Raw genomic sequence first — 19,259 nt, forward strand, 5'->3', positions numbered from 1 at the left:
TTGCTCATTGATGATCTGTTGTGAATTAATGAACCACATTAATTGGCGCCATTCTATGGATTCGCAACGATGCCGATTTTTTTTAGCGGTTTGCAACTTTGTTGTTTCGCTATTTTCAGGTTTGTGATTTTACTGCTTTCAACTTTCACGTTTGGCACGTTAATAACTATTACTTATTTCACGTTTTATAACTTTATTGATAACTCGTTTATTTTAAGTATTGCAACTTTGTTAATTTTTTACGCAATTTGCACTTTACAACTTCGTTGATTTTTTCAGATATTTCGCGTTTCACAAATTGTTCGGTTAGTTTTTTAGATACTTTACGTTTTACGACTTTATTGATACTCGTTTATTTCCGCGTTTTACTGCTTTGTTAATGTTTTATGTAATCCGCACTTTTTAATTGTATTTTCCTTTTTATTTGCGTTTTCGCAACCTAATTCAAGAACCTTGCAACTTTCTTGACTTTCGTTATTTTTACATCTAGAATTTTGTTTATTTTTTGTTGTTTGTGCTTGTATAATATAATAAACTTAATCGTATTTTCTCTTCATCTCTAGATTGTTATTTCATTTAAAGCTATTTCATTCATTTCTTTGGTGCTTGGTACTATCATCCTGGATTTGTAAGCTGAAACACCGATACTAAGAGCATACTTGTGTTTGCAAGAGAGAAATTCGTGGATTTGTTTGCTTTTACGCTTTATTGTTTATGTCACATTATCAATCTTCCAGATGCAAAGAAAAATTGGAAGCTCTTTACAATTTCACGTTACCACCATCTACCGCCTGTTTAACTGCGACAATATTGATAAAACTGATATTATACACAATATGCATCGTAAGTTTCATCCTACGTAACATTAATTATTCGTATCGTTCAAATGATATAGAGTATCAACGCCTAATCTTTTCTACACTGCAACAGGAATCTTTACGCTACTATTCTGGCAAAGCACATTAAAATCAGACAGGAGTGTCTCCCAACTCTTTTTTGCAAGATAAATAAATTACACTGTGCTGCGCAACGATTTTCTATCAATGTTTCTTCGGCCCCTGTAAACGACATCTGGTAATATCTTAGAATACTAAAACTATGGATCTAAGGATAAGGGACTTTCTCAAGAGGATTCATAAAAATTCAATTATTACGTCGTAACATGGTAGGAATTATGAGAATGATACGTTGCGTGCATATTATAGCGGATGTGCACAGTGTCTTTCGCGACAGAAATGCGGATATAACTTTCTGTAAATATAGACGACCCGTCGACGACAGTGTTTTGCGAAATTTTGTCCCGATATCTTGTCGCGGAAAAAAACGTACAATATGTCTGATCTAGTTCGTCGGCAACTGTCGAGCAGTATCTTAATTGGCGTAACGACAGATACAAGATATATTTAATCGAATAAAGTTTCGTCAGACGATAGAAGTTTCTTTAAATTAAGAATAGTTTTTCGGTGATAGTGATTTATCAAGATCAAAACAAATTTCTTCGAGTGAAAAATGATTCTGCGACCAGCGTTCAATATATTGACAATTTGCGGATGCTGGAGACCAAGCGGCTGGTCTACGATAGCCAAAAGAGTATTGTATGGGATACACACGATAGTCGTGTTCCTTTTGATATACAGTTTCTGGGCATCGCAACTTCTGAACGTGATACTGAACGTGGAAACGGCGGACGAGCTCAGCGATAGCGTCTACATGTTCATCGCGAATTGCTTGTCCTGTTGTAAGATCGTTACGCTTCTGATGAATCATGAAAACATTAGAATCATGACGAGGAAACTCGAAGAGGAACCTTGCAAACCAATCAACACCGCGGAGGTGACGATTCAGAGAAAATTCGACAAAAGAATCGGGTAAACGGACATTATTACATTATTTTTGTGACGATTTGAGAGGTCTCCCTAGTGTGACAGATTAAAAAATGAACATTATTTAAATATTTTTTGTCAATATAATATGTTAAAAATATAATTCTAAAAGGATTTAATTGAAATAAAAAAATTGACCAAATTATAGACCTTGAAAGTGAATAGCAAACGACTTGTAGTCGCGCGCAGACAAAATCAGAAAAGCACTTTCTGAAAATCGCATTTTTTAAGCTGGCAGATTTGATATCTCAACAACTAATTAATCGATTTACTTCAAACTTGACACCTATATTTATTAGGTATCCTATTCTCGCCTGAACCAGAATTGAATCTTATCTTGTAAATCTTAGTTTCTTCTATAAGCACCCAAATATGGATTCTCCTCCAATTGTTTGACCAACAATTGCAATTGATTGCCAGTCCCGACTAAAGAATTTGTACATGTTTGCAGGCTCTTCACGATTTATTATACAATCTTGGTGGAGTTGACGGTCCTTTGCATGATTCTGACGTCACTATTCACCAACTTCCGGAATAGAAAGCTGACGTACAGAGCATGGTTGCCTTTCAATTACACCGATCAGAATCTTTATTACGTCGCTTATACTCACCAGCTGGTATCTCTGGTCGCAGTATCGCTGATGAACGTGGCTTGCGACGTGATTGTTATCGGTCTGTACGTTCACGCGAGCAGTCAGCAGGAAATCCTGAAGCACAGGTTGAAGGAATTCACACAAAAAACAGTACCCGATTTTGGAAAACTCGTGAATTTCCACAACTTTCTCTACAAGTTGGTTTCAATCTTTACAATTTTTCTGAAACAGAAAGTGGTGAACAAGCTTTGAGCATTTATTATTTTTCCTTATGGCATTAGGTCGCAGAAGAAGGTATTCTTCAGGAACGATAATATTAATAATTGTCATAATGATAATTATAATGATAATAATAACAAGTATTTATTGTGCCAAGATTAAATACATTGGTCCTTTCAACCCTCGTGGGATATACAGTGGGTGTAGAAAGTATTCGTACACCGATCAATTTTCAAAAAAAACTATGTAAAATTGTAATTTATTAACTTTTTTTTTTATAAACAACGACATTCTACATATTCTCGGAAATCTGTAGAATAGATAGATTACAAAAAAACAATAGCTATTTATGTAAGTTGCGAAATTAACAAGAAAAAAACAATTAATCGATAGAAATATTGGAGCAATAAGTATTCGCACAACTGTTTAATTTTTAAAACTGCATTAAAAAAAAAGAAATTTACATTAATTTACAAGTATGTAATTACTTCCTTCATAGGATTTCCTTTTGATTTTATAATTATTGTAACTCTTCTAAGCATTAAAATAACTAAATTATTAGTTATTCGAAGTGGGACCTTCCTCAATTGCTCTATTAGAGCCATTTTTAAAAGTACTTTCCTGGAAATTTGATGTTTTCTAATTCGTACGGAGCAATACACTGTGTTTACGTTACAAACTCTACTGTAAATGGTTCGTCATAAGAATCGTACAAATGTTTATTGCTTCTATCCTTTTACCCACTTTTCGCATTTTTTGGTTAATTTCACAAATTGTATTAACTAGTAAATTTCACACAAAATTTTCTTCTTATTTTCAAACATAACTGCCTATACCTTTCAGATACATTTCCACGATACAAGAGACGTTCAAGGTGATGATCGGTGTGCAGTTTCTATCAAGCACGTTGGTGGTGTGCTTCATCCTGTACCAATTGGCAAATACGCCGCCGACAAGCTTCAAGTTTTTGGAATTCGCCATGTATATGATATGTATGACGACGCAAATTTTTATCTACTGTTGGTACGGAAATCAACTTAAACTGAAGGTAATTGAAAATATTGATTCAATGATTACACTATTATATAAGAATTGTGAAAATATCAGAAATGAATATTATATAAGAATTGTGAAAATATCAGAAATGAATATTAATGAATAAATAAACAATTAACGAGAACTGTTTTTAAAGAGTAGTCTTTATCGATGGCAAACTTGATTAGAAATCCGTCTCATCCTTTAAGGAGGTATTTCCAGTTTTAAATCTATTTTGTAATTTATAGGAGTTTTTGCGACATTTTTTCAAAGGAATCGAAAAACTTTTTTAAATAATTTTGTTTCGCATACATATTTGCACATATTTGATGTATATAAGATATTGTTTTCATAAAGAAACAGTCAATACTATACGAGTTACATTTTGCTTTTCCGTATCCCTTACAAAAAAATTGTATTTGCACACTAAATGGCAAAAGGTTGTTGATAATGAGGATAATTACATAATCGATTAAAAATAGAAATTTACTAAGAATGTATTTGTCTGAATTTAATGTAAAAGAAATGACATTACTTTTCGGTACACCTAATATTACAAGGTGACACGATTCCGGCTGTTTTGATAATTTGAAGAAACAAATTAAAAGACATCTTCATTAGTACGAGTGTGGCTTTTGAGTGATTTTTTTTTTCGAGAAGTGAAAAGTTATTTTATGACAAATTCATGCTTATTGAAGTGAAGTAATAACGTGTGAATTCATTGACAAGGTTTTTAAACAATTAGATAGATAATTTACTTGAATTTTTTAAATACAAGTCTAAGGTGATTGACCCTGTGCATCAACATGTACATATGTAATGTACATTTTTTAGTTCATATAGTATATTCATAAATTCAATATCATTACACTAGCCTATGCGTAGTTCTCCGCTACATTTATTACACTGAATAAATAATATCATTTTTTCTTTTATTCGATATGCAAACACTTACTTCAAGTAACCAACAGTAACGTTAGTATTTCTTAACGTTTGCAAGAGCAGAGCGTTGAAATCGTGGACACGATTTCTCAGCTAGATTGGGTGCCTTTCGCAAACACCGCTAAGAAAAACTTATTAATGATCATGAGAAGAACGATGAAGCCGATCAACCTAACTACTGCGTACGTGTTCACCATTGATCTGAACACCTTCGTCAGCGTGAGTAAAAAGTAAACTAGTTGCCGATAGAAATTTACACTAACCATCGTCCCTAAGCTTACATATTTCTTTCAGATCTTAAAAATGTCCTATTCGACGTTCAATTTGCTTCAGAGAACATAAGGTTAGCAGGAGACGAAGGAAGTATTTATTATATCGGCCTCAGTAAACGTTCTTTTGCAAATAATCAACATGCACTTCATAAAGATTATAGTTTATACACTAGCCGTCAAAAAAAAAAAACGGGACACTATTTTAAAACGTCATAACTCCGAGAGTTTTCAACCGATCTTCGGGAAACTTCGTGAGGTTTAGTTTTGAAGTGTCCTCTGGGTGTGTGCAAAGTTGCATTGACGAGGGTTGATGATAAAGGTTTAATTCACCCCCCTAAAGGGGTAATGCAGAAAAACGGCACTTCAGAAGGGTCCAGGGGCGACGGAAGAGGGTGAAAAAATCAAAAAAACCTTTGAGGCGACTGTTTGATGCCCCCTACAAAATGCAGCCCTTGAAATCGCTCTCAGACAAACCCACCCCTCGCAACACCTCACCCCCCCTAGAATCCACAATTTTTCGACGACAGTCTCGATTTTGGGCTCAATGCATTCTCTGGACTCCCCTGATCCAGAAAATCCTATCACCCATACCATGCACCCCACAGGCACCCTTTGAGGATCACATGTCCAACAGTCCAGGGCATCGGTGCGACACAGTTTTCATGTCTTTTTCCCGCGTGAATGGCAATAAAATTCGAAAATGTCGATTTTTTTAAAAACTCGCTTCCAACTTCAGGCCCATCTGCAGGGTGAACGAGCAGCTTAGGAACATTGGAAGAATTAAAAATAAATATCGAACACTGTAAACCGCTTATTAGTATCATAATGAAATAATAAATCTTTGGATTTCTACGAAAAGAGGCTTTCGTAATAAAATTAATTATTTCTTATTAATAGTAATAATTGTAAGTCATCTTATCAATGAGAATGTGATCCAATTTCTTCCGTAAAAGAGGGACGAACACATCCCTCTGAAGATAAAAATAAAGAAGTTGTACATATAAAAACACACCAAAAACCAAAGTAAAATTTCTTCAGAAGAGGAATTGCCAACCAGTGAAAAAATTGAGTACATAGGGCAAGGCAACGTCAATTATAGACTTTCGAAAATTCTAGTGGCGTGTGAATTAATGTTGTAATGCTAATGAGTAACTTACCTTTTATGAAAGCGATTTCTTTCGTAGTCTCTCGGATGGAATGCAATTCGAATTACGTAAAACACATATTTCCTTTTTTAGTTAGTGTTGAAGCACACAATTGGAACACACATTTTAAACCACTCAAACACTTAGTTTCCTTTTTTTATTGAAAAGTACATTGCGATACAGTTGTCATGATGTTCGACTCGTATTATATATGTAGCCCACGACCAATACAGCTTTCCTCTACCTCCTGTTAAAAATATCTTATACCCCTCTATCATTGCATGCTGCAAACAGTTTGTCGTCTGCATCTCCAATTCGTTATCAGCTTCTAGAATTTTTTTCCCTCTCAACATGTAACTCTGTATTACAATGCAACGAAAAACAGCGTAAGGAAACTAAGTTGTTATTACGAGTCAGTAGTAGTGTACCGTTACTTTTAGGATATTAATAATTAATTGACGTCGCCGCATTCGACGTCATTACGGTAATCATATAGCCCGTAAACCTGGAGGGAAAGCAACTGGGGAGATCTTACTCCTCTATGGGTAATCGAGAAATGCTGACATTCTATAGCCGTCAATTATACCTAAACATTCGTCCAGCAAAGTTTCAATTGGAAAAATATTGTGTTATTTCTGACGGTAGTTTTACAATTTCCATTTCGCTGAAATAAGAACGAAGATATAACGCAGAACTTTCATTGCAAACCAATATAAATTTCTGTGCAACTTCTTGTTATTGCGTATGTAGAAATTAAGAAAGAATTTTTGAAGCTCATTATGCCTATACTACGATGGGTGTTTATGGTTCTCAGTGTGTGCGGTTGCTGGCGACCGCTTTCTTGGACGTCTAAGTCCAAAAAGGTTTTGTACACTATATATACGGTTGTTTTGCTGTGTTCGACACATATCGTGGCGATATTTCTAATTTTGGATTTAGTTTTAATTGTTGATAATGCGGAAGATTTCAGCGATAATTTGCACTTGACAGCGGAGTATGTTGTGTCCCTCTGGAAGATGGATATTTTGTTGAAGAATCGTGAGAATTTTGTAAATCTGCTCGACACGCTTGAAACGGAACCTCTCGCGCCAGTGAGTACCGATGAAATCGCGATACGAAAGAAATTCGACAAATACGCAGAGTGAGTGTACATTACAATTGCCGTTATTAATCGCAACGTCATTAACATTCATACCATTTTTACGTATTATTCCTACGTTTTAGCAAGATTGCAGCAAGCTTCGTCATGAATTTGATAATCACCTGCTACAAATATTTTTATCGATCAGTTCATTAATTGAAAAAGAAAAAGTTATTCTGCAATGTTGACGAAACAATAGAAGACCGTTTCAAAATGACTCGATTCTTACACACTCGATTCTTACAGTAGCATTTAAGTTTCGAGCACTGATATCTGCGAGACTTATAACAGAAATAATCACCGAAGATTAATACTAGTGTTTTTCTTAACAGGTTGAACACGATTGCTTATGGAATTGGCGTGTCGTTTCTTTTACTAGCGATGTTTGCAACGGCACTCTTTTTAGACGACGATCCAAGAAAATTAGCGTTTCGAGTATGGTTACCGTACAATTATTCCTCACCTCTTGTGTTTACCTTTACATTCGTTTCTGAAGTAGTAAACGGTTCCATCTGCTCGTTTCTGAACGTTGGCGGCGACAGTCTGTTCAGCGGTTTCTTGATACACACGTATTGCCTGTTGGAGATATTCCGACACCGCCTGAAGGATATGAACGAACCCGGAAATTATTCTTTAAAGAAGTGTGCCCGTCTTCATAATCGCATTTACAAGTTAGTCCCAGATTTCTTTTAGAAATTTCTAAGTTTACAGAAAAAGAGATACCGAAAAAATGTTCAAATAAACATTGCACTGTTTTTAGAGGCCTATAAACCAGTGTGAAACAATTTTCAAAAATTTTTAAAAATTTTGGTTTATTCTGGAACAGTAAAAACGTTTTTTTATTCTGAATGGCGTGTATGAGTTTACGGTTATTATACTGCCAAATGATGTAATATTGTAAAATTGTTGGTCTATTAATCGATATTGCAACAGAAAAAGTAACGTTTGAGATGAAAATAGTTAGTTTCAATTGGATATTTACATACATGATTAAATTGATAATTGCGATTTTTGACTTTGAACACTTATTTGAATTTTCTCTATTTCCGTTATTAATAAAAGTATCTTAAACAAAATTTGTACATCTCAATAAGATATGACATTGTTGTTAAATACATTTTTTCGGAAAAAGAATATTTTCTGAGGATCGCTTCTTTCAAACTATTTTTATTCTTTTCTATAGGACTCTTTTTCTCATAAATAATATAAGTTACTTCTATATGTCATTTGACAAAATATGCTTAGTTTTGACCGAGGATGTGAACAATTATTTTTACAGACTATTTCCAGAAGATTTCCAACAGTGTGTTGTCCGTCGACTTTGGTCAAAATCTAAAATTGTCTGTAAAAATTATTTTTCACATCCTTGGTCAAAATTAAGCATATTTTGTCAAATGATATATAGAAGTAACTTATATTATTTATGAGAAAAAGAGTCCTATAGAAAAGAATAACATAGTTTGAAAGAAGCGATTATTATATCATATATTATTGTTATTATATGTGTATATAAAAGATGTTTATAGACCTAAATATAATATTAGTAACTTGAATTATCTGTGAAAATAGAAAATACTGACAGCGCAAGGAAATGAGTGTTAGAGTTTTATAAATAAGATTCTTAAAAAATATCGACTATCGTTTCCTGGAATCTTACAAGCCATTACAACTACATATTATATTTCTTAACTAACGAGCATAGAAAAGTCTTTTACTGCTTCGTATCCCCCATTATTTCCTCTGTGTGCTAATAACTTGGTAACATATTTTAAATATAAGTACGACTCAATGAAATAATTTCTGACCACCTAATTGTAGATTTGCTACGATGGTGAACGAAGAATTTAAAATAATAATGATGATGCAGTTTATGGTGAGCACAACGACTCTGTGCTCCGAGCTTTATCGTTTGTCGCAAAGCGAAATGGGAACGAAATACGTTGCGATCGTACTCTACGCATCTTGCACGTTCACGCAGATACTATTCTTCTGTTGGTATGGGAACGAAGTTCGACTGAAGGTTCCACTTAATGATAATGAATTTAATTTTCAATTAAAATACAATCTTAATTTGAAACCAGCATTACAAAATGTTTCTCTCTCTAGAGTCTCGAAGTTTCTGACATGATATATGAAAGTAAATGGATACCGTTGAATCCTAGCGCTAAGAAGATCCTCCTGATAATTATGCTACGTTCGACGTCGCCCATCGAATTCACAAGCGCTCAAATCCTCTCAATGAACCTCGCTTCTTTTATGGCGGTTAGTACGAACTAATTACAATCTTGACTATAACTTGTCCGGAGGACCCACAGACTAAGGGATCCTATGATAATGCATGCATAAAAATATATCTGGTGATTCACGAAAAACAGAACACCTAATGATCTCAGTTCGACTTTTGTTAGAGATAAAAGAAAATTTGGCCTGGCAGGTTTAATTTTGACAGCTACTTTTCACTGTGGCAGTGCATCAGATAAAGGAGATCAAACAAGAGTTCACGTATGACCCACACCACAATTTAAACCGCGAGAGTATACTATTTTTTTTTAATTCTTATTCTATTTATAAAGAAACACGTAGGCGAATCGCACAAGTTCGAGGTTGCAAACGGAATGCCTCTTTTTCTTACGATCCAGCGGGGTTATACAGGGTGTTCCAGTCTAAGTGATACGAAGCTCTAACTCCAAAACTATCGGTCGAATGCAAAATTTCAAATATGGAAATTGCATGGTAAAATGGGGCTCATGTTTCAGCCAGGAGGAATTTTTGTTAACTTTGTTATTTAACGAGATATGATGGTCATGTTTTGTTTTTCAAATGGAACTATATGTTTTCTTTTATACCATACGATAGTACTTTTCAAGACGAATTTATTAAGCTTTAATGTATTTACCCGAGTTTTATTAGTTTTGAAGATAGAACGCTTCAAAGTTTGTTAATTTTCAAGGAGAAAACTCGATTCGGCCCCGGGCGGTCCCATTGATGCAGTAAGTACCATGCGGTTCTTGAAATCGATACGGAGGAAAATGGGAAGAATCCCAATATTCTGGGCCTAGAATCCCAAACGAGACCCTCCGTATCGATTTACAAGCCCCAACAATAAAATTGTCCGGTGGCAGAAAGTTTAGCGGAGGCATGGTGGCGACAAAGTCGCTACACCACTCCTTTCGAGAGTCGCTGCAACCGAAGAAACATAAACATAATTTTTGCAATGTCAAAAACACTGCATTGTCAAAATTATTGAGTGCTTGTACTTGGCAGTAAGGACTGAACTTTTCCATTTTCACAGGTTAAAATCTCAGGGAATAGGTACACTTTTATAATTATCACTGCAATGATAGTTTGAATAATGAAAATTAGTGGCTAACGTGAATTACGTTATAATTTGCATGTATTGAAGTCCCTAACACATTTGCAAACTTAATCGATAAGGTATGATGTGATTCATAATTAAAATTTAAATATTTCTTGATTACAGATACTGAAGGCGTCTTACTCGGCGTATAACATGCTTCAACGCTAGGTATATTGCGACGAAAATAGTCTTAAGGGGTTAGATCTAGTCAGAATTATCAACAAATTGATTTTTCTTTTGTATTTTCATTTTTATCATGAAAATATTCTCTGCAAATTTCAAGTTAATCCGATGAATCATTTTCAAGATTTCCTAAAATTACTAAAGGTAATGTTCCTTGGTGCTCGTACCAACGCGCTGAACCAAACGAGAACACGTTTCTTATAATCAAAATTATATGGCTCAGGAATAGACGACTCAGTGTAAGTAATGAATTAACTAGTGTTTCTTAACATAAACTAAGTGTAAAACTTTAAACCTGTTTTTATCGAAACTAGTTTTCATACACGGTAACCACTGTAATTCAAAAATTACTCGACGGATTTGAATGAAATTCGTAAATATTATTCTGGGTATAAAAAACCATTTATCGAACAAAGGTTTTCATTTTGATGAAAACTTCAATTTTTATAAACAATATATATGCGCATGTTTTCTTGAAAATGCGTAAGTAAATGATCAGACTACCATTTTGTTAGTTTAAAAAAAAAGAAAGGGTTTTTATTAATTATTAAACTAATGATTTTTGTGTACTGGATTGATTTTAGATGAACCAGTAAAACGTTATAATGGTCTCCGCAAAGCACTATTTGTAGAACAGGGTTCAACAAATATGGCAATAACTCTGTCTACAATAAATATTTTGTTTTGACATTTTTGTCAAATAAAGTTAGAACATTGTTTAATAACTTAGTATTATTTGTTTTATAAAATATTTAAAACTGCTGTACAAACAAAATTATTTTAAATGGCCATTTTTTCACGTCGCAGACTAGACCTAACCCCTTAAATCCCGAAGAACGATAGAGACTGGGGCAAACAAGGAAGAAAATGAAATCATATACGTTCTGCAACTGTCTTAGAGTATGTATTGTTTAACACTAGGTGCGAATAAGAATAAATTCTATTACAAACAGTTAATGTTAGTTTATAACTTGCCTTCGATACAATGATTTCCTATGTCGTTTCTGAGTAGAAGTAAAAGTCTGCGAATAACGTTAGGGACGTACACAAAATGACTGTAGCAACTCTAAAAGCAGAACAGTGTACCTCGCGTTGTTTAAGTATTTATTTTCCATTTTCCGTAGAAACATTCGCCATATGTGATTCTATGCAAAATGTTACTTTGTACCAGATTTTACAATGCAAATCATAGTACATAGAATAAGGTAGAACTACGGATCGCAAGAAGTATATTTTTTCTCACAAAATATAAATACGTAAATAGTGTCGTCGCGTTCCCCATCATTACGATAAACGCATAGCTCGCGAACCGGAAGGGAAACCAACAGCAAGAGGGTTACTTTTCTGAAGTCAAACAAGAAACGTCGATAATCTACAGTCTTTTTCGGTGTTCTCAGTGATACCTGAACCTTCGTTCAGTAAAGTCAGGACCACGGAGACAAAATCCTCCTCCTGTTCGTATTTTCTCAAATTGCAATTCACAGCGTATAGTTATAACCTCTTCTTTCCATGGTGATTTGGAATGTAGTCGTAGCAGCACATTGTTGTGCGAGTTAGTTGTGGTCCGCATGACAGCCGTAGATTGAAACAAAAAATTCATTTGTAAAACATCGAGATTTTTGTGCTGCTTGATACTAATGCGTACGAAAAAATTATAAAAGTGTTTCTATAATAGATAATGGATATACTAAGATACGTGCTTGTACTTCTGACTTTGTGTGGCTGTTTGCGACCAGCTTCTTGGACATCTCGGCCCAAGAAGCTTTTGTACTGTATGTATACGGTTGCTTTGTTCCTCATGTCGCACGTTTTCTTGTTAACTCTACTCTTGGACATTGTTTTTAACGTTGAAAATCAAGACGATTTCACCGATAACTTTTATATAACGATCGAGGTCATTGGATGTTGCTGGAAAATGAGTGACTTACTAATGAATATTGAAAATTTTGTAAATTTGATTCGCATACTTCACGTAGAACCTCTTGCTCCAGTGAATACTTACGAAATCGAGATACGAACGAGATTCGACAAACTCGTACAGTGAGTCTGTGCTTAATGTCGTTAAAAATAGCAGTGTTAGTAACAATCATTTCATTATTTCGTGCTGGCCTGTTGTTTCGACAACATTGCAGTAATCTTCGTCGTGGATCTAACTGATGACCAACTAGTAATGTTCTGTCGATTAACTAAGGTAGTTTGCAATGCTATCGAAACAACAAAACAGTATTTCAAGATAGTCTCTTTCACCCAGATGCATTAAAAGGAGGTATTCTAGTGTAGCATTTGAAAAACACATCTTGCCATGCATTTCCATGTAACTTATGATGTTTAAAATATTTTAGTCAAAGAGTTTCATAACCATTTGTAATCATACCGTCTCGTTGCAAAACGTGCAAACAAAAATCGCTTTCGTATCATCAAAAACAGCGGATGTATTTCAGGTACAAAATCTTAGGTGACTCATCCTGTATACTATAAACTACAGATACGCGAAACAACAGTCAAATGGCTTTGTAGTGATAACGAAAAAAGGTTGTAAACTTGTTGGTGCGACATAAAAATGAATTAAATCATCTGATTTAACGAAAAGAAATGATCAATTAACAAGTTAACAGCGGACTCATTACACTCGGTTAACAGTTTATTCATTGAAATACTTGACAAAGTTTGACTGTAGTATCTTTACAGGTGGAATGCCATTTTGTTCACGACTTCAGCCGTATCGTTTGTAGTTTGTATGATAGGAACAACGATCTTCACAGATTCCAGACGAGGGCAATTATCATACAGAGCATGGCTTCCCTACGATTATTCCTCTCCTACTTTATTTACGATCACTCTCGCTTTTCAAACTTCAAGTGTTACACTCTGCACGTTGATAAGCGTTTGCTGTGATTGCTTATTCAGCGGCTTGATGACCCACACGCGCTGTGTTTTAGAGATACTTGAACTCCGGTTGAAAAATATTATAGAATATAGAGCCGATTCAATGAAACAGTGTGTTCGACTTCATAAACATATATACAAGTTGGTCTCCCATTTTTTAAGCAATTTGCATGTTTCGAAGAAGAGAAGCCAAAATTGACAAACGTACGTTTAATTCGTGGAAATATAGATTCAAATTTCTAATGTACTATTTAAAGAAATAAGATTTTTGAGATTCTCACAGTATGGTTCTACATGATTCATAGTAACTATAGCTTCTAGATATAATCCATGTCATTCGTAGAAGACCTACCGACGTTTTGCCGGCATTACGTTAACTTCTTCAGGAGTCAAATGACACACTGATATTTGTATGTGCCGCACAGTTTAGGTTTATTCAAGATAAATATATTTTTTTCATGGATCTTTGATGACTAATAATGACACTCGTGTCTTGGGTCACTGACCACCATTAAAAAAAATTGGAAGAAGGGTAAATCAGATGGGGCTTAAACAGAAGCTATTGACGTTATTTTGATTTTATCGTAGAAATAGTATTAAAAGCAATGCAAAAATATGCATAAACATCATTGTTTTACATCTCCGAATAGAAGATAAGATAGACTGCATCAGCAGAATGATGATATTTTGTGAGGATACTAATCAAAAAATAGAATATCAAGTCTCCATCTTGTAAACCAAGGCTGAACAATTTTTTGCATTCCACAAAAACCCACAATAGCTGCATTCATCATCAAGCAACTATGAAATAGCCTGCTCGTACGAAATGGTATACATTCATAAATATAGAAGGAACACGATAAATGGACAAAATTGCACTAAAGAAAATCAGTCGAAGCAGATTAAAGTTCCACAGTTTCGAAAGTCCATTTCAATAAAACAAAACTAATAGCTAAAACTAAAGAATACTTCACGAATCATGAAACAGCCTAATGAAATTATTGGTAATGTAGACTTCCGTTTGAGCCCTGTTTGAGATATTTAGCATTACACACAAGGATCAGTGTGACGTTTGATATCCAAAAAGATAGCTTCCGAGCTTGTCGAATGTTAGAACTTTATTTACAGAATGTTATACTTTGGATAAGATATACTCCTACTAGTATAATAAATAAAGAAAGAAAAATTAAAGTAAGTATCATCATCTTAGGGATAATCTTTAAACTTATTTCCTTAGCGGGAACTCTACCTTTCGAAACAAAATAAATGGTTATATGTGGGATAACTTGATTTTATGTGAGATTATATGTAAAGAGAACATAGGGCGGAATGGTAACGCGTAGTGTGAATTAGATTTCACGAATCTTAATGGATAGAACTGAATAGAATTAGAAGTTTTATAAATACCGTAAGTATTATTGCCGTTGTTTATATGAATTTTCTTAAATTTTAATTTGTTTTAAAAAAACAAGATTTTTTAGAAAGGAGTTTCCATAAAAAGTAAATATATATTAAATAGGTTACCATGTGTTTTATGACATTTTGTAGAGACACTGTTTAAACTATGTACCTTTAGTAGATGTGTAACATACTTAAAATATATATTTAGTACTGTCAAAAAACATTCGTTAATATCAGCCTTCTTTTAATCTCAAACGTGGTGTACCTCGTTGAGTTTCAATTCGTTAAAAAAATTACACTCTTACTGTTGGTCCTCTACAAACGCATAGCAAGAAATATTTAGTTAAATGTTTGCGTTATATAAGATATAATGTCCAAACGCCATGTATTATGATTACGTCTATAATGTAATGTATCTGCAATAAACCCCTTGCACTCGGAGTCATCTCTTTGCAAAATATGAAATCGAGAAACTAGTCATATTAAATTTTGGAAATTTGGAACAATGAAATTTATTGTAATAATACCTGGTATATGTAATATGAATCTTTACATATCAAGGTACATATTTATAGGAGAAAATCACATTTTTATTTCTTATATTTTCGTCTCGTCTCGATCGTAGGTCTGCTTGTTTACTTCCCAATTTACATTATTTGATATGTAGTATGTTCATTCACCTACTTTCGTTATACAATTGCTTTATAATGCTTTCGTTAAGTTGACACCATTGCGATATACTTCACTCTTCAAAAAAAAACAATAAAAAAATACAATAACTTCCCTATAAATCGGGAAGTTAATAACACTTATTGTTAGAGGGGACGACCAAGTGCAAAGGGTTAAAATTGTTGACCGAGTTGAAGTCTCCGGCAAGTGTTCGATATTTTTAAAGTTTGCATGGCTACACTCATGGTTTTATCTAGAAGTAGTAGATTCTTGATTTAATTAGCTTCTATTCTACCAAACATTAAACAATTTCGATAGTAGATTAATGTACTTGTGTTTAATGAAATTATCATCTTACGACATCATTGCAGATTCGCGGCGATGGTGAATGAAGAATTTAAAGAAATTATGTTTATTCAGTTTTTGGTGAGCACGTTGGCTTTATGCAGCGCACTTTATCGTTTCACGCAAGGGAAACTGGACTCAAGATTTATCGAAACTGTGTTTTACACGAGCTGTGTCCTAATTCAGGCGTTGTACTACTATTGGTATGGGAACGAAGTCAGAGAGAAGGTGCTTTCTTAAGATATAGAATTTAATCTACGATTAAACAATCGGAAGTTTACTCAACGTTCTACTCCATAGAGTCTCAGTGTTCCTGAGATGGTAATTGATAGTAACTGGACAGCTTTGGATAACGACTCGAAGAAGATTCTTCTAATGATTATGAAACGAGCTACGATCCCTATAGAGTTCAATAGTTTTTATATTGCTTCGATGGACGTCCCGACTTTTATGGCTGTGAGTACGAAATTCATATGCGGAATTTAGAATCATCGGGCGCACTCAACAATTTGTCAACAATTGTCATAATTTACTAATATGATTTACGGTAATCGACGCAAATTTCTTTTGGTATGTTTTGTGAATTTCATCAATCCATCCGGTATAAATTACGGTTTTACAAAAAAAAAAGAGTTCTTTTGTGTCCATAATCACGTAGTACTATTGGTGAACTTCATAAGTTCACCTGTACTAAGCCTCCCACTTTTCATATCAACAACGCATAAATGTTTGCGCATAGCGTATTCTTTTTATTTAAATATCCAAAGCATGCATACTGCCTAAACAACGACTTCAATTTTATTTTGTTACATTAAATCTATATCTATAAGTAGATATCTATATCTATCTTCCGCCCAATAAATTTTACAATTACATTGCAGTATATTTTGTTTATTGTATGTTGAACATATATTGATGTTTATTCCTATTCTCCCCAAATAAATAATTTAGAAAAACGGTGGAAAAAATATTTTCAATTTGCAACTATCTTGCAGACACAGTTACAATTCATGAAGTATAAAGTTTTGGCTATATACTAGATACAAGAATATTTCGTTAGGATTCACAATTATGGAAAAGTTGTAAATCGCGTTTTTCTTTAAACATTACTACTATGAATTCCGCTCCACCCTGTATATATTTGAATTTATAAGATTCATTTTGCTGATCTTAAGTCTAACATTTAGTTAAAATAACACAAACTTTAAAAACTAATTTTTCGAGAAATCGACATGATCCTAAGGTATAATTACTATACGTCCTACACGGTTCTCCATTTATTTTTAAAATGCATTAGAAACAAATACGAAGATTTATAAACAAAATGTATACAGATTTGAATATACTATAAATCATTCATAAAATTTCACAAATGTTTAATGCCAATATGTGTACTTGCCAAGTCAAAAAAAACAATGAAATTAACCAACGCAAGTGGGTTTAAAATTCCTAAATCCTAAATATCTGTTTTTTTTTTTTACAATTGATGAAGACAGCTTATTCGGCTTATAATATTCTACAACAAGGACAGGGATAGTACGACCAAAATATTTTCTCTCTATTCTCAGCAAAATATCGTTCAATCTTCCAGGACGAAATAATTGAAGAGAATGGGAAAGCATGAGAAGACAATGGAAATTATTAATATTGAAAAACTGTACTAGTGTATATAGACTCCAATAGTAAGTACGAATATCAATAAATTCTACAGGAAACTTTTTATAATGACAATTTTAATAATGAACAATTCTTTTCCATTCATTATTTATCAACATTGTAAATCATGAAAAAAGTGAAATTTGATATGCAGATTCTCATTTACATTATCAATCGTATGATTTCTAATTTTGTTAATTAGAAAAGTAAAATAACTTGTACATTATAATAAGTTAATTTTAACTGCGATTATACGTTTCCATAACTTCTTCGTGTTATCATATCAACGTCGGATAACGCACATAATCGTTATACGCGATTATTCTTGAATATCTAATTTTTTACAGAACTATATAAACTATTTGTTTCAATTTGTCTAGACTAGTAAAAATGTTGAAACTCGAAAGTCATAGAAAAAGAATTTGTGTTGTAAATCTATTCTTTGGATGCATCTCCCAACTTTCAATATTTTCCTTCAAAACTGGCAATATTGTAATGCTGATATATAACTTAACCTTACGAGGGCGATATTTCATGTTGTCTCCCAGACTGAATCCAATTTAAGTAGCGTAGAACACGTGCGTATTTTAAATGAATGCAAACGACGCATAGTAAAGTTATCCAGACGATCTGATGATAGCCCACGCGTAGTACAAGTCGAATTCAACTATTCTTCTCTTTATATTAATAACATTAGGTTCGTAGAATACTCCTTTAATATTTTATGATTTAAGGAACTTGTCATCAGCTTCTAGAATTTTTCTAATGCTGGAATGCAAAGAAAAACAACGCAAGGAACGTAACCTGCATCATTACCCTTAAACACTATTAATAATTAATTGGTGAAGCCGCATCCCGTCGTTACGATAATAATATGCTCTCAGACATAGAGGGAAAATAACTGAAGAGAACTTACTTGGTTCAAGGGTAATCGAAAAATGCTGGCATTCTATAGCCCTCAGTAATATCTCACCGTTCGTTCAGTAAAGAGTCCGCACCGCGAAAAAAGAAATTGAGTTATTCCTGACGGCAGTTTTACCATTTCTATTTCGCTGTAATGACGAAAAAGTAGAGATCTTGATTTAGAGTTATCGCTTCATCTTGACAGTGTTTTAACGAGTAAGGTAATCAAATCAAATATTTTCAAGTATATTGTAAAATAACAGGACTTCAACGAGAAACCAATGTAAATTTCTGTGGAAAAGAATTTTTAAGAAGTCGATTATGCCCATACTGCGATGGATGTTTACGGTTATTACCTTGTGCGGTTTTTGGCGACCGTATTCTTGGACGTCTGGTTTCAAATATGTTTTGTACACTATCTATACGTTTGTTGCTTTGTCGATAATATGTAACGGCATAATAATGCAAGTTTTGGACTTAGTCTTACTCGTTGATAATCAGAGTGATTTCTTTGAGAATTTGCGTCTGACAATGGAGTACATTGCGGCACTCTTTAAAATGAATACCATGTTAAAAAATCATAAGAACTTTGTAAATTTACTCGACACACTGAACACGGAACCTCTCG

At 33.7% G+C, this 19,259-nt stretch overlaps 2 protein-coding genes across 3 annotated transcripts; both read left to right on the forward strand.

Annotated features, from left to right (window-relative positions):
* Positions 1–12,430, forward strand: LOC128877504 (uncharacterized). The gene is made up of 10 exons (XM_054124844.1): positions 1–1,868; positions 2,335–2,673; positions 3,539–3,743; positions 4,736–4,891; positions 4,967–5,008; positions 6,809–7,230; positions 7,563–7,901; positions 9,049–9,250; positions 9,337–9,492; positions 10,712–12,430. The coding sequence occupies exons 1-10, from the start codon at positions 1,510–1,512 to the stop codon at positions 10,754–10,756; spliced, it is 2,265 nt and encodes a 754-aa protein (XP_053980819.1). The 5' UTR covers positions 1–1,509; the 3' UTR covers positions 10,757–12,430.
* Positions 12,431–12,855: 425 nt separating this feature from the next.
* On the forward strand, positions 12,856–18,941 carry LOC128876247 (odorant receptor 94b-like). Of its 2 annotated transcripts, XR_008456984.1 has the most exons (5): positions 12,856–13,798; positions 16,099–16,300; positions 16,373–16,528; positions 17,565–17,754; positions 18,463–18,941. XR_008456984.1 is itself a non-coding variant. In XM_054122435.1 (4 exons), the coding sequence occupies exons 1-4, from the start codon at positions 13,509–13,511 to the stop codon at positions 17,607–17,609; spliced, it is 693 nt and encodes a 230-aa protein (XP_053978410.1). In that variant the 5' UTR covers positions 12,856–13,508; the 3' UTR covers positions 17,610–17,795. The 2 variants fall into 2 exon arrangements, 1 of the variants encoding a protein (XP_053978410.1); XM_054122435.1 differs by lacking the exon at positions 18,463–18,941 and having other exon boundaries at positions 17,565–17,795.
* The last annotated feature ends 318 nt before the right edge of the window (positions 18,942–19,259 follow it).

Source organism: Hylaeus volcanicus, chromosome 5 (assembly GCF_026283585.1).
Source record: "Hylaeus volcanicus isolate JK05 chromosome 5, UHH_iyHylVolc1.0_haploid, whole genome shotgun sequence".
NCBI lineage: Eukaryota > Metazoa > Arthropoda > Insecta > Hymenoptera > Colletidae > Hylaeus > Hylaeus volcanicus.